This window comes from Dipodomys ordii, unplaced genomic scaffold (genome assembly GCF_000151885.1).
Source record: "Dipodomys ordii isolate 6190 unplaced genomic scaffold, Dord_2.0 Scaffold113, whole genome shotgun sequence".
NCBI lineage: Eukaryota > Metazoa > Chordata > Mammalia > Rodentia > Heteromyidae > Dipodomys > Dipodomys ordii.
Window position 1 is genome coordinate 947035 of NW_012267329.1, and position 16699 is coordinate 963733.

General features: G+C 41.9%; 1 protein-coding gene across 1 annotated transcript in view; it reads right to left on the reverse strand.

The window, feature by feature from the left end:
- The window catches only part of Parva (parvin, alpha), a 49051-nt gene extending 40389 nt beyond the window's left edge, over window positions 1–8662 (reverse strand). The window contains exons 1-4 of the mRNA XM_013028671.1: window positions 8611–8662; window positions 7995–8084; window positions 7843–7913; window positions 4359–4461 (exon numbers count right to left, since the gene is read on the reverse strand). Of these exons, the coding sequence (XP_012884125.1) occupies window positions 4359–4461; window positions 7843–7913; window positions 7995–8084; window positions 8611–8662 (316 nt within the window). The remainder of the gene's footprint in view (window positions 1–4358; window positions 4462–7842; window positions 7914–7994; window positions 8085–8610) is intronic.
- Window positions 8663–16699: the final 8037 nt, after the last annotated feature.

Here is a 16699-nt window from a genome sequence, read left to right on the forward strand (position 1 = left end):
GAAAACTGGAAGTGGTGCTGTGGCTCAAGCGGTAGAGAGCTTGCCTTGAGCCAAGAGCATGGGACAGCGCCCAAGCCCAGAGTTCAAGCCCCACGACTGACCAAAAAAAAAAAATTGTTTGCATGGTCTTAAAGTGTCTTCTCCCAAATTATATACAAAGACAAAAAGAGTAAAGTGATCTCTGCTGTTTTTTTTTTATTATAAGCATGTAATATCACATGCCTTATTACCTGTGGTAAGTTATAGAGCATCATCAGATACTGCCTGGTAGTATGTACTAAGAAGGTTATATTATTTTGTTGCGATTCCTTCCCATAATGTTAATGCAATTGTGACAAAACGGACATATCCTAATTGAGCACTGTTCTGCCAAACAACTGACCAGTACTCCCCAAAAGTGCCAGCTACTCAGCTGTGAACTGGAGATCATGGTTCAAAACCACCCTGGGCTAACTCCTCCTAACCCCATGAAAGCCAGAAGTAAATCTTTGGCTCAAGTGATAGAGCACTGGCCTTGAGCAAAAAAACTCCAGGACAGCACTCAGGACCTGAGTTCAAGCTCCAGGCCCAGCACAAAAGAAAAGAAAAAAAGGAAAGTTCCAGTGTCATGAAAGACATGGGCTGGAGAAACTGTTATAGATTGAAGGGTAGAAGGGGATTCGATAACTAATTCAATATGGGAATGTGGACTAGATCCTAGGACATCACATTAGCAACTATTAATGTTAAGCACTGTTCTAAAGTTACTTAGTTTTGATACTGACTGGTAGGATGGTTGGGTATGCGGGGAACCTGGGTGAAGAAGAACATATGGAGATTCTTTGCTCAACCTCTGTAACTCTAAGCCTAAAATTAGTTCAGAGTCAAAAGGCTTTTTAAAATGTCCTATTTATTCATTTAAGTATTACGAGAACTAGTGAAATATAAAGATCTCCTATCAAGGAAGAGACAGTAAAACACAGATAAAAGGATTTTGGATTAAGGAAAATGAGAAGTTTTCCCCCTGAAGTAGCCATAGTGGGGCCAGAGAATAGAGGTTAGAGTTAATCCTACCTAGGACACAAAGTACTTTACTAATAAGAGCTTCACATACTAACTAAAAAGTGAGCTGGATTTGAAGTACCATGTAAGGGAATGCAGTTGTCAGGACTTGAGATTAACAGAGTGGCAAGAATAAAGGTGAAGGAGCTATCCAAAATAATTCCTAAGTTTCTTATTTAAGAAACTGATTTCCATTTTGGTGAATATTTTCACCACTCAAAGACAGATTTTGTACGGAGGAGGAAGAGGAGAGAAGCAGCTCAGTTTGGGGGAGGGAGGTGGCTGGGGGATGTCCAGGTCATGTCTGGAAGGCAGTTAAATGTAACAGTTTTAAGGAGAGTGCTGTTCTGGAGATAGAACAGCTATGACAGAAATGATGGTTGAAATGGATGGACTGGTCACCCAATAAGTGGATATGAAAGAAGAACAAGTCAAGATGAAGAACGAGAAATCCTAACCATGGCAGAGGAAGAAAGGAGGAGGAAGACAAAGAAGCAAGTGTCAGCAGGTAGACAAGAACCAGGAGAGCACAAAGACCACCTGGCTGTGATGAGATGTTCCGTCACATGCTAGCAGAAGAGGAGGAAGTCTGAACTGACATTGATGATCTTGACAGGAGCTGACCAGCTGTATGGTGGAAGGCACCAGCTGTATGGAAGTCACTAGCTAGCTCTGTGAAGGCAGGCACAATGAATGCCAAATGCTCTTTTGAGAAATTGGGCGAGAAAGAAGGAAGATAGGAATATGGCCAGAGAGGAACTCAAGAGCACAGGGGTCACTCAAAACTCAGTTTCTGGACTGATCCCTTTTGTTGCAAATTGATTCTTTCCATCTGACTGCAGGTTCTGAATGCAAAATATCCAGGCTTAAGATATTGGTTTAAACCTTAAGTTTCCCAAAGCAGCATGATCCTGTAGTGAATCACTCTTTCAACATGAAACACTGAAATCTGAAATAACCTAATCTGATCCGATGTGGTGCTTGACTTGCGACTGCACAGATGTGACACTGGGCTGTTTTGTAACCTTTCCTGGAGGCAAGATTAATCCATGACCACGTTCCATTACTTCATGGCCATGTTCCACCATTTCAAGACAGCTTCAGAGCCTGGTTAGAAACTGCTGGAGGGGCTAACAGCTGCAGACACTGGAAGAGATTCTCAGTGAGGCTCATGGCTTCTCCATATCTATATGGGCCAAAAGCCTTTTCATTTCCTTTCTGCATTCAGCTGGAGTTTACAGCCTTTAAATATTAATACTCATTAATATTGATGTTTGAGTACCAAATCAGTTTAGCTTCCTAGAAATTACTAAATTTTATATTAGCCATTCATTCATTTAATATACATTGATTAAGTGTTAGGAAATCTGACAGTGCTGGAGAAGCCTGGAAAATAAATAAGACATGGCTCTCAACTCTAACAAGGCCTCGTGTACTGACTAACAGCTACAGATAACAATCCTGTTTAAGACAGACTTGTTTATATAAGTCTTGCATATAAAACAATCATGTGCATATACACAATACACATTTATTCAGGTCATATAGCCCTGATCCAAAATGCTTGGGACCAGGAGTGTTTCAGGTATTTTTCAGATTTTAGCTTATGTGCATATAGAGATAGATAGATAGATAGATATCTTAGGCATGAGACTCAAGTCTAAGAACAGAATTCATTTATGGTTCATACTTTTATATGTGTGTGTATGTATGTATGTATCAGTACTGTGCCTTGAATTAAGGGTCAAAATGCTATCCTTTAATTTTTTTTCATCGAGGCTGGTGCTCTGCCACTTCAACCATAACTCCACTTCTGGCTTTTTTGGTGGTTAATTGGAGATAGGATTCTCTTTAAATCTCAGCCTCCTGAGTAACTGGGATTACAAACATGAGCCACCAGTACCTGGCTGGTTTCATATACATATATGGCAGTATTTTGACAATATCTTGAGTGCATATGTCTTGACTGAAACTCACTAGGTTTCAGGTTTTCAGATTAAGGATGTTTGACATGTGTATGTTATATAAATGTATGTTATACATATGTCTAAACATATATATCTAATACATATTATATATTAATATGTATTATATATGTCTAGACATAATTATATGTGTACACATACATATCTATTCCTGTAGCTATATGGGGGGGAGTAAATGTAGAAGAGGACAGACTCTGTGACTGTATTGTACAGGGTATAAAAGGGAGGTATAGGAGATTCAAAGAATAAGTAGTAATGGCGGCCAAAGTAGAAGGAGGAAAAATGGCCTTGGGGACAGAAGGAAGAGCCAAGTATCAAGGTATAAATATACAAGCCCAATATGATAACGTAGTGATGGTGGAGATAAAAATAGTGAAACTAGCAATGACGAAAAATTCCTGTTGGGCATCAGGAATGGTTCTAAGACCATCACGGGTAATACCACATTGGGTGAGCTACACGTGTGAGAGTGGGAGGGCATGTCTTGAATGTGGGGCTAAGGGGTCTAGATGATGTCTGGCAGGAAAGAGCCACGGGAGTTTTAAGTGAGGACTGGCACACGTTGAAATGAGAGGGAAAGGGGAAGAGTTTGGGAATTTTTTCAATAGTTCAGAGAGGAGCAGGTCTGACAAATAAAAATGGCCAAGCAGATGGATCCAGGGGAGACTGTTGAGCTGGAAGCAATGAGCCTTGATGAACTCCTGTTCATGAGGGTGCCTAAACAAGGAATCGGAGAAGGCAGAAAGACACATTTTTGACAGAGTAGCTAAATTCAGTCCCTGGTGCTCCCAGGTGGAGGTGATAATGGGAAGCTAATGATTTGAGTTAGAACTAGCTGGGGAGGTTTGGGTTAGAGAGAGGGAGGGCAGGGAGGGGAAACCCACTTTCATTCGAGCTGAACTTGTCCATCCACATTAAGATTGCCCCTGTATTTTCCTTTCCTACAGGTCACACAGCAACACATTCAACAGCCACACAGGTAATATACTACAACATAGTATACATGCACCTTTGTATAGATGGCGGGAACACACAGCCTAACAGATCCCAGAGGGACACACACATCAAAAGTTTCCTATACAAGTAAATACAACTAAAAAGGCCATGAATGCATGGTTTCTGTATAGGGTGAGTGTGTTTTCCAGCTATACAGTAGAATCTGTTAATTTACCCAGCAGATGACCCCGGAATACCAGGGAAGCTGAGGCCCATCTGGTCAGATTCATTTCATGTTCCAGAGGCTATCAGCAGTCTTCATTGCTCTGCTATCCCAGCCTACCTCCTAGCTAGGACCAAGCTATCATCCACTGCCACCCCCAATGCTACTCTTACCAAAGAGCTTCTGCAGGACTTGTCCATCATATAAGTCTTCAGCCAGGTCTTTCACAATGATTCTTTCTCCAACCAACACATCATTAATCCAGTCAATGAGCACCTTTGGGGAAGAAGGGCTAAGAGTGAGTTGTATTTCTTAGAGACCAGCTTTTTTTTTTATCCTGGACAATTAAAACCTAAATAAACTTCTGATTTCAAAAGCAGCAGTATGATCACAAGACTACTGTACAGATTGTAGCTATGAGTCGGCCCCCAGTGACTCTGCCTTTTCACAGGAGAGCCTGCAAGTGCCGGCAGTACCAGTGTCCCTGCTATCTCTCACGCCCTGGCCATTTCCTCCTGAAGGTAAATAGCACTGTGGGTGGGCATCTTGTTCAGGAAGAGTATGGGCTCTGGCTTTATGTAAATAGGTTGAAATCTCAGTTCCACCCGCTCCCTTTATGTCCAACTGTCATATTTAGGTGTGCATGTGGGCTTGTGTTACTCTAATACCTAGGAATATGTCTCTGCTTCTTTGTGACATATGGTATCATTTATAGACCTGTGTGTGTGCACCATGTCATGTAGGAACTTGTGTGTGTGCATACATGCACACACACTTCTATGGCCTATGAATCTAAGGCAAGCTGGTCCTCTGCTCTGAGTGCCTGGCTCCCTATCTCTAAAACGGAAGATGGCAGTATCTCTCCTAGGTTAGGTGGTTGAAAGAATTACCTGTGTCAAGGACCAAAAACTCAATTAAAGGGAGATCTTATTATATAAAGCGCTGTCCCAGGAGGGCACTTGGCCAGGTGGTTACTTTCATCTATATGCTCAGAAAGGAAGAAAACAACCTAGGATTACAAAGCTTCTGGGCTGCAGATAGCAGTGCTTTGTTGGTCAGTTCAGTCTAAAGCATGTGCTTCTCTCTGTACCCTTCAGGAACAGTCGTCCCTCTCCTGTCTCAGCAACTGTCACTGGCTCATGCTATGTGCATCAGGCACTGATTGGAGATACCAAGCTGACATCCCATGTAATCAACACCCTTGAGAGGCACATATCAGCAGTTCTGTTCAGGTAAGAAGACAAACACATACTGCTGTTCTTTTTTAGCTGTTCCTTTTCATTTATCTATCAAGGTATTATTTATATATAATCAAATTAACTGATTTTAAGTAAACTGATGAGTTCTGGTTACTGTACACAGGTATGTGAACACTCTTCCCTCCCTCCCCCATCCTGAAGACAATCCAGATACAGGATAGTTCTCTTGCCCTAAGAGCGGACAGTGGAGCTTGGGGAAGAGAGGCATCACTGCACATTGTTCTGTGTAAAAGGGAGGATGATAGTAATAATTGAGCACCTATGAGGTCTCAGGCATGTCCTGTAGCCAACGAACAGTAAGACCTAGTCTGTCTTAAGAGAAGCTTGTGGGGGCATATATCTAGTCAATTAAAGGATTATAATATAAAGGGTTTTATATGGAGAATCCATGCGCTACAGGAAAGTGAAGAATGTTCCCCCAGGATGGGAACAGGCAGGAGGCAGCAGGAATGAGTAGAAGATTAGGGGTGGGCTGGGAAGGTGGCTCAGTGGTAGAGTGCTTGCCTTGCATGCACATAAGCAAAAAGAAAAAAGCCGGAAGTGGTGCTGTGGCTCAAGTGGTAGAGTGCTAGCCTTGAGCTGAGGGACAGCGCCCAGGCCCAGAGTTCCAGCCCCACGACCGGACTCCCCCCCCACAAAAAAAAAAAAAAAAGATTAGGGATCTGACTAGGAGCATGTATGTCAAGGTGGCCAAAGTAGCCTACATCTACAAAATCAAACCCTTCTCTGGAAGTGGGAATATATCCTGCAGAAAAAATGCTGTGTCTTTAGATAGCATCCTAGAGTTTGGAAAATAACACATTGCTGTGTGCAGGCCCAAACTTCCTCTCTTACAATCTAGGCCTGAGTATAATATGGGACTGGCAGAGCAGCGCTGAGACCTGTCCCATGCAGAGCCTACTCTGACCATGTCTTGATCTCCTGGGAAGCTGATAACTGTACAGCCCATTTTAGCATGGTTGACTAGACTAGCACAGAATTAGACCCCAGCATCCTTGCCAAAATAGGACCAGCACCCCTGGAAAGGCAGAATCTCAACCCACAGCTTCCCACCATCTGGCACATCAAGGTAAGGGCAGGGCCTGGGCAGTCATCTGTGGGTACAGCACAGATAGAATCAGAAAAGGGCCAGACACTCAACATCCATAGCCCAGCCCCTCCTCTACTGTGGGGCTCAGATCATAGCCCCGAATGTAAGGTCACATGGTCCCCATATCCTTCTGAGAGTTATTTGGACTCTAGAATATGGCACCGATAGGAACGTAAGGCAGGAAAAAGACCAAAGTAACATTTATAACATCTCCTTGGGGTAGACTGCCTTCAGTCCCACATAACATAGTCCAAATCTCAAGTGGCTTCTTCTATTTTTCTACCAAGCACTGGCTGCTTTGACTATGGAGACAGTAAGATTCTACTTTTAAATGGCTTCTAAGATTCCTTCTAATTTTAATAAGTCAACATAGAAGGTTTTTGAAATAGCTACCATATTGATATCCTGTGCCTTATCCTAAGGATATGATGAAAACAAACAAAAAAAATGATAAAAAAAATCCCAAGCAGCTCACCATTTAGTGAAGGAGAGAGAAGTGAATGACAAAACCAAAGACCTGAGGCTACTGCTACACACAGAGGCTGTTGTTTAGAGGAGGCTTCCTGTAGGAAGAGACTGAGCTTTGGCTCTCCTTTGAAGAGCAGCTAGAGGCATTCTAGGTGGCCAGCCAAAGTCTAGGGGCAGTGAGTGCTGGAAATAAGCACAAGTTAGTGGTCATCAGGCAGATGATCTGAGTTTGAAGAAAGAACTACAGCAGACTCCAAATAAAACCCCCAGGAATGTGGGCTTTACTCTACAGCTGACAAGAAATGACAACCAGATTCTGAGCAGGAAAATGATCTGTATGTTTGCATTATGAATGACTTACTTGCCCTTTCTGTTACATGTATCTTGGCGAGGCTGAAGATGAAGGCATAGACCAGGGGAAAGAAGTGAGGAGACATGAACAGTTTTGGAAGGGGCATGATGCACAGTATTTCATTTAATATTTCTGTTTGAATTTCTTCTCTACAAACTGCTTGGTTTTTTTTCTCACTTGGAAAATGGGAGTGATACTAATTCTTGTTTGAGTGTGCTTTTGAGGGATCTTGAGAAAAGTGGTGGAAGACTGGGAATGTGAGAGATCTTGGCCAAGGTGAGCTTACTTGTCCTGACTTTTCTGGTGCTTATGACTAACACCAATCTCCAGGTATGGGTACACGTCTACTCAACCCTGAGCTTCTCAAGGGCAGGGACTGCTGGAACTTTGTTCTCTCTACAGCTCACAGGGTGCCTGCAGAGGATGGGTGGTCTATAGGCACTTGGGGAGCTTGGCGGCTCCTGGAGCCTCTCTTACTCTTTTCTTACCTTCATCAGCTCCTGGAGTTTGGGGTCACTGCGTGAGTTTGGGTCCACCATTGTCCGCACTTCATTCTCCTCTATAAAAAAAGGAAAGGTATTAAGTGGAGAAGCTACACTTGAAGGCACAGAGCTGATCAACAGAGAACAAGTACAGTTACCCAGCATTGTGTCCTCAGGGTCCAGCTCAAAGGGGATGGGGCTGAGGGGCAAGTTGATGGCATTCATTCCCTCCTCCTGCAGCTCCGAGACTGAAAGACAAAGGAGAGCCAGGTCACCTTTTGACAGATGACAGGAGGTTGGAGCTCTGTAACACATACATTCAATATTGACAGAGAGGGGAAAAAAAAGCCCCACAAAGGTTAAATTACAGCTGTTACTCAGCCTGCAATGGATCGATTCATAGCTGCTCCTTGCTAAGAGCACCTAATTGTCCCCTTAATCTCACCTCTTCCTCCTGTCACCTCTTGCACTTTCCTAAGAAATAGGGAGGTCTTGCCCATACAGAAACATGTTTTCTCAGGATTCTGGAATAAACAGGAGTAGAGTAGGCACTGACATCTTTCTGAGGCCTCTGCCCTCCCCCCCGCCATGGGCTGACTGCTTTGTATCTGGAAAAAGGTTGCCAGTTTCGGCCTATGTTTGTATTGTAAACCTCTTCTACATGTGGTTCAACCCCTCTCTCTTGAGCAGCCTTCCTTGAGACAGTCTTCTCAGGATCCACTCTCCTTCCTGTACCCAACCCCCTCAGCTGTAAGAGAATAGCTCAGTCCTAACCTCTTCGTGGGTACTGATGGTGCACTTTGGCTGGAAGGATGAAGAGTCCCATTGGATGACTGTTAAGTTGTCCCTACTTTTCAAATCCTAGAAATCTACAATTCCATTTTCCTCAAGAAGCATTAAAATGGGACAATGACCACTAGAGACTCTCATCCAAGCACTGAACCCCATACACAGAGCTTGGTTACATTTTTTTGTTTTAACCACCAAACCAGTATGCACTGGGCAGTTGGTGCATGCTGACCTTGGATTACCCCTCCTAAAAGCCATGACTTCCAGCCCTTTACTTTTTGCCAATTAAGTACAGAAGGACCATTTTCTCTGAAGGCGTTGGTCACCAAGAGGTTCTTAAGGAGCTAATATGGCAGCTGCAATCAACCTTAATAAAAGCAACAGCCCATCTTTCCTTTTTTTTTTTTTTAAATATTGACTCTGGCCTCTCTGATTGCCAGCACAGACTTGCAAGAACTCTTAAGCAAAAGGCAGCCACTTACAAAGAGTTCTTTCACATCAGCAAACTCACTGATAGTTGCAGTTGGTTAGAGAATGAGTCTGCCTAACAAAGAAACAGACACCACCTTAAAGAGACACAGCCATATTAGGAAGCTGGTGTTTAAGTCCTTTAGCTGGGACACTTGGTATTACCCGTCACCAGCTTGACTCTTCAACTTCACACACATCCACTGTTTGGTAGAATTCCCTTTCATAAAGCATAGCAAGAAAAGAGGTGACTCTTCGAAGCTTTAATGGTCTGGAAATATAAGATTTCTAGCCAAGTGCAATTGCTTCTCTTTTCTCTCTCTCTTTTTTTTGGGGGGGGGTCAGGTCGTGGGGCCTGAACTCTGGGCCTGGGTGCTATCCCTCAGCTCTTCAGCTCAAGGCTAGCACTCTACCACTTGAGACACAGTGCCACTTCCGGCTTTTTCTTTTAATGGTGCTGAGGAATCAAACCCAGGGCCTCAGGCATGCAAGGCAAGCGCTCTACCACTGAGCCACCTTCCCAGCCCTTTTTTCTCTCTCTACTCTTCTGTTTTCTCTCTCCATCCCTCTGGCTTGAACCCAGAGTGTCCCTTAGCTTTTTCTCTCATTGCTAGTGCTCTATTACTTAAGCCCCACTTCCACTTCTAAGTGGCTAACGAGTCTCAAGGACTTTCCTGCCCCAGCTGGCTTTGAACTTCCATCCTCAGATCACAGCCTCTTGAGAAACTAGGATTACAGGCTTGATCCTGACTACAATTTCTTCTTTAGATTTCCACAATTTTTTTCTTATGTCTCCTCTACTATTTTTTCTCTCTTTCATAGGCTTTTTCTTACAAAAAAGCACAATTTTTATTTTGCAACAAACATTGAAGTATATATACTAGGAAGGGGGGAAAACTATGCTTACCTATGGATGCAAGGCTGGGTCTCTTAAAACATGGAAGAAATTTGCTGGGATTTCAACACCTTCATACCTGCCCTAACAGCACAAAAACAAACCCCTTATTTCCCTATTCTTCTCCTCAATAGATGACACCTCTGTTTACACATTGGCTCAAGCCCAAATCCAATGAATCACACCTTTAAGTTCTCCCTTTCCTTCCACTTGTGGAAGTTTTTCAGGCTCTACCTCTCAGCACCATCTTGGTTCAAGCCACTGTTGGTTAGCTTTCATCCTAACTGGCCCACTATCTGCTCTTGCATTTCCCCCACTTGTCACATTGCAACCACAGTATTCTATAAACTGGAAATAGGGTCATTCATTTTCCTATTCTCAATTATGACTTCTCAGCATACTCAGTCAGCCAAGTTAAAGACCCTTTGTTCATCTCCCTGTCATGTTTTATTTTCTTCCTAACATTCAGAATAAATATTAAACAAGAATTATTAAGTATTATCTCATCCTACGCCCCCTTCCCCAACTCCCGCAACTCTGTCTTTTCTTCATTGTTAGATCCCCAAGAGGCAAAACGGTTGCAGTGGTTGGGAGCCAGGCTGCCTAGATTCAAATCCAGGAGCTGCTACTTTCTAGTTGCATGGCTCCAGTGAAAGGCAGTTTCATTCTGCAGATGAGGAAACTGAGGCACCGGAAACTGATAATAATGCCAAACCTCCTACGGTTGTTGGGAAAATTAAATGCATTAGCATATGCATTCAGAAAAGCACCTGATATTTTGTAATACCCACTCAAAAATATGTGTTTAATTATATAATCCAAATCGCAAGACTTAACCCACACAGGTTATATGTAAAAGCAGAATTTGATAATATCCTTTTATGGGACGGAATGGATTTCACCTTGGGAGAGTGGGGAACATCTATGTTTTCGCCTGACCCTGTATGCACATGCGCATTTCTGAAGCAGCATCTCCCAGCTTGCATTCTGTAAAGGAAGAAAGCTTGTACCTGTCCCAGGATCCTTGCATAGCGAGGGCCCATTTGTAAACACAGAGGTATTTAAACATTTCTGAAGTGTGACTAGAAAAGCAATAGTCTCAGCCAGGACTCCTGAAGGTGGGTCTGAATGAGATCTCTCCTTGTAGTATAGATCATTGTGGAAAATGTTTTCAGATGAAAAAATCTGTAGTCAGAAACCTTCCCTCAACCCTGCCTCTTTAATTCACTCACAGAGACATAACAAACCTAAGAAGAAAGGCTGAGATATGTTTGCAATTGGAAATGTTTTTTTCAGGAAACGATTTGGTACAGAAACATCATTCCCATTCCATTAACTGCTGACTCTCAGCCAATTGTTTGTAAAAGTGAATATGCAAACTGCCCAGTTCAGGCCTGGCCCCCTGCCCCACGGGGCCCTATTAGTGGCCACTTTCCCAAAACAGCCCGCCTGCTTTGGAGGTTTCATTTCTATTAAGCCAGAGCAGGGCCCAGCAGAAGCCCCTTGCCAATATCTGTACTCGGGAAAGACAAAGAGCTGCGACTGAATTTTCTCAGCACAGAATCTGAATATGATGTTTATCCCTGAACCTCCTCTAACAATCTGAAACTAGGTCTGAATGTGCAGCCCTCTGTGTCTCACAGTGCCATTAGTCATGACTTGATAAACAGCTTAAATGCCTGGCTGAAGGTCAGACTGCCTGACCGGTGCAGTGCTTACCCCAAGAGTGGGGTCTTTCATTTTCTAGAATCACGATCTGATGCTAGATCCTGTTGTACAGTAGAAAGTCTGTGGATAGATTTTGAAATGTGAAAGCGCTGGATGTGAATCCACTTTTATTTTTATCAGATGTAGGTCTCCTGTGACTCAACTTCCTCTAAAATCATTCTCTTTTAAAAACAAATAGCTGACTCTGCCCGTTACTTCTTCCCTATTCTTTAAGTTTAGCTTTATTTACTTATATATGTTTTGGGGGGGGGCATCTAGACTCACGGTTTTGTGCTTACTAGGCAGGTGCTGGGCCAGTTCAGGAATACTGCCAGCCCTTGGGTGTGGGTGGAAAACCTAAGCCATTCTATTTATGCTTTCCAAATAGCTGGGATCATGCATGTGCTACAATACCCAGATTTTTTATTGATTGAGGAGAAGCTTGTGAATTTTTGCCTGGCCTATTTTTTTTTTTTTTTTTGGTCATGGGACCTGAACTCTGGGCCTGGGCACTGTCCATCAGCTCTTCAGCTCAAGGCTAGAGCTCTACCCTTGAGCCACAGTGCCACTTCTGGCTTTTTCTGCTTATGTGGTGCTGAGGAATCGAACCCAGGGTCTTATGCATGCAAGGCAAGCACTCTACCGCTGAGCCACCTTCCCAGTTGGACCTAGTCTTGAACCTCCATTCTTATCATCTCTGCCTCCTCAGCAGCTAAGATTACAGGTGTGAGCCACTATGCTCGGCTTTAATCTTTTTATTAAAAGAACTTTCACTTGCTTCCAGTATAAACTTCCCTGTCCTGTGTCTCAAGCTGAGATACTAGTTGGTTTAGTCACAATGCTCTTAGTCACGGTAGCAGTGATTGGCTCAAGTACTGTCACATGATACAAACCTAGTTAATGAACTCCGAGAGGAAATTTCTAGGAGCTTCTAAGGAACAGTGTTCCACTATATTAAAGAGAAGCTCAAGCTTGGTGTGCCTGTAACCCTAGGACATTGGCGGAGGCTGAGGGTAGAAGATCTCATGTTCTAGCCAGTCTAGGTGCCACAGTGAACCCCCTGACTCAATAAACAAAAAAAAAAGAAAGGCAAAAGGGGGCAGAAAGAGAAGGCCAAGGCAAAGAGGTATTTTTTCCTAAGAATTCTTGAATCAGGATATTTTGCTTAGCTTTGTGGCTGAAACTTTGAGGTGAGTAGTCCAAGAAGATGTTGATATGCTGAGGTTGATAGAAATAAAGAAAAGGATAGGGCTTGAACTCAGGGCCTGGGGCACTGTTCCTAAACTTTTTTGCTCAAGGCTAGTGCTCTACCACTTTGAGCCACAGCTCCACTTCCAGTTTTCTAGTGGTTAATTGGAGATAAAGAGTTTCATGATCTTTCTTGCCCAAGCTAACTTTGAACCATGATCCTCAGATCTCAATCTCCTGAGTAGCTAGGATTACAGGAGGTTCTTGATACTGGTGAGCTACTTTTGCTCTGTATGTCTAGTTGTAGGAAATAAAAGAAATATAACTTACTAGTTAAGCTAGAAGAACATTTGTTTTCTGGGACTTGAAGCCCAATCTCACTAATCAATACATAGGGACATCAGGATTAAAAAGTTAATTACAGATCTATTCTATTCACCCATTAAGTCCTCCCTCCTTTTTGCCTACTTAGCCTAGGGTATACAGAATACTACAGGATCTCTTACACCCTAGACTATGTCTAGAGACTTTAACACTGTGGGGAAAGTAAGTATGGAGAAAAGAATGAATAAAGACTTAACAAATGAAAAAACAAAGTGTGTATGTGGGGGGGGGGTTCCTATACATACAAGCTCAGTAATTTCTTCATTTAACCAGTAAGCATTATTCCTCTGAAGTAACCTCATATCAGGTTTGGAGACTTGACTCAATCTATTCAGAGAGTGAGTTCATGAACAGGCCCACGCACAAAATAAGCAATACACTGCCCTCAACCTGAAAGGGCTTGTGGGAGGTCAGATGGAAAGAAGCTGATTTTGAATGAAAATGGGGAGAGATTCCTAGAAAGGGAAACATTTGAGGCTGGACATCGTATAGTTAAATTTTCATCTAACACAAGTATACCACCAAAAGCACATCCGTATCAAAATAACAGAAGGAAAACAAGACAGGCATAAAGAGAGGGGGTAATTATAGATGCTCAGGGGAAAGGGAAAAGAGTAGAGTGACCAGTAATTATGTAGGGTTTAGGGTGTTAGGATCTTGACTTCAGTCATAAAAAGAAAAAATAAAAATACCTCAAACACCTAGAAATGAGGAATGCTTGCAAGGTTGCAAGAAATAAGATAAATATATAATAAGTCAACTGCTTCCTATATATGAAAATGCATCATTGGAATTTGGAATTAAAAGCATAGTATCACTTACACAAAATGTAATTCTTAGGTAAAAATCTAACTATGTGCAAGATTAATATGCAGATGATCACAAAGCCCTCAGCCAAAGTTATAGTAAGATATTTTGTGGATACTGACCAACTGATTCTAAAGTTTATATGAAGAACAAAGTTGGCAAGCTGACACTATCAGTCTTCACAACCACTCCAAAGCTATGTAGTCAGAATAGTATGGTACTAGTAAAAGAACATTCCCAAGGACAATGGGACAAAATAGAAGACTCAAGAAGAGACCCACATATAGAGACAATTCATTCTCAATGAAAGAGTAAAAGCAATCAGTCAGAAAGGATAGTCTTGGGAATAACTGGGTGTCAATACATATTTAAAAATCAATCTAGACACAGATCATATACCTTTCCCAAAACCTGAAATGACCACAGATTTAAATATTAACATGATACTATAAACTCCTAAAAAGAAAAATTCATGAGATCTAGGCTTTGGCAATAACTCCTTTAGATACAAAACCAAAATGACAATCTATAAAAGGAAAATTGGTAAGTTGGACTTCATTAAGATTTCAACTGTGAAAGACTTCAATACAACAACTCATAAACAGAGGAAATATTTGCAAAGCTGAGAAAACTTGTCTATAATAATAAAGACATCTTAGAACAATAACAAAAAAACCTAAAAAATGGTCAAAAGATCTGAACAGATTTGTCACCAAAGAAAACGGACAGATGGCGAATAAGCGTAATGAAGATGTTTCATTAGCATTTGTCTCTAGTGATGATTCCTCATCACTAATCATTAGGGTAATAAAGCCATGAGGTATCACAACAAATGTATAAAGATGGCTGAAATGACAACAGCAAAGACAAAGATGTAGAGCAACATTCATTTCCATTCATTGCTGGGGAGATGCAAGATGGCGAAGCTACTTTGGAAGACAGTTTAGTACTTTCTTACAATGCTATGAACCTACTATATAAGCCAGCAATCACACTCATGAATTTACTCAGCTGATTAGAGAATATGTTCACACAAAACCCTGCAAATACTGATAGCAGTTTTATTCATAATTTCCTCAAAATGGAAGCAAATGAGTTATCCTTCAGTAGATGAAAGCATTGTAAAGTATTAATATGATGAAAATATTCAGTTAAGAAATGAGCTCTCTGGGGCTGGGAAGGTGGCTCAGTGGTAGAGCGCTTGCTTTGCATGCATGAGGCCTGGGTTCGATTTTCGGACCACATAAGCAAAAAGAAAAAAGCCGGAAGTGGTGCTGTGGCTCAAGTGGTAGAGCACTAGCCTTGGCTGAAGAGCTGAGGGACAGCACCCAGGCCCAGAGTTCAGGCCCCATGACCGGACCCAAAAAAAAAAAAAGAAAAAAAAGAAATGAGCTCTCAAACCTTTAGACATAGAACCTTAAGCACATATTCCTAAATAAACAGGATTTGTCTCAAAAGGCTGTTTAATGTATACTTCCAATAATAGGGCAATGTAAAAAAAATGAAAAGCATAGAAAGAAACAAGATTAGGGTTCACAGGATCTTGGGGCTGAGATGGGTTGAATAAACAAAGTACTGAAGAGCTTTTAAAATGGTAGAAGGATTCTGTGTGGTACTATGTGGTGGATACATGATATGTACTTGGCACACCCATATAAGCTTGTAGCATAAGGAGTAAACCTTAAGGTAAGCAATTAAATTTTTTATTAAGCATCACTCACTCCTTGACCTTGTGGACAAGTATAAAAATTGTTTAGGAGGTTGGAGAACCATGGTCGGAAAGCAGTAGAATCTATCTACATGATAAATGAGACAACCACAAAGTGGGGATGGTGCTGACCTCAATATCTTTGGCAATGAGTGTAAGACAGCACCCAAAGATCATTCTAGCCCTACAGGACAAGCTATAATTCCCAACAGACAATCCCAAGTTTCCAGGAAGAAAGTACAGTTTAGCTGTTTTTTTTTTTTAAATTGTTTTCAGAGGGAAAGAAAAGAGCTCCCTCACCACTCAAGGATGCCCCACAGGATCATTTCTACTTTCTAGGAAAGGGGTCTCTCATAGTGAAACATCTCTGTGATCCTTTAATAATTTACTCTAGAAGGTTTTTTTCTATCCATGGTTCCTGATGTGAATCTTTCTACCAGGCACCTATGTCTTCATTTTCTTTTGCTGCAATACACAATTACCAGCAATGTGGTGCCTTAAAATAATCCAGATGTGTTATCCTTATATCCTTACAGATATGTAAGTTAGAAGTCCAATATGGGTCTACTTGGGCTAATCTCAAGATGTCCTTATGGCTGTGTTCTCTTCTTCAGGCTTTAGGGGATAGTTCACTTTTCTTTCCCTTTCTAGCTTCTGAAGGTCAACCTTATTCTTTGGCTTGTTGATCCCTAAGGCCATCTTCAAAGCCAGCAATGGGAGGAAGGGTCAAATCTCACACTGCAATCACTCTGTCTCTGGCTTGAATAATCCAGGGTGATCTCTGTGTATTTTAGAATCAGCTGATGAACACAGAGGAAGTTCTACATGCAACTTTAATTACCTTTTGCTATTTAAGGTAAATTTCTGATGATCCCAGGGATCAGGACAAGGACTTCTTTGGTAGAACCATTGTTCTG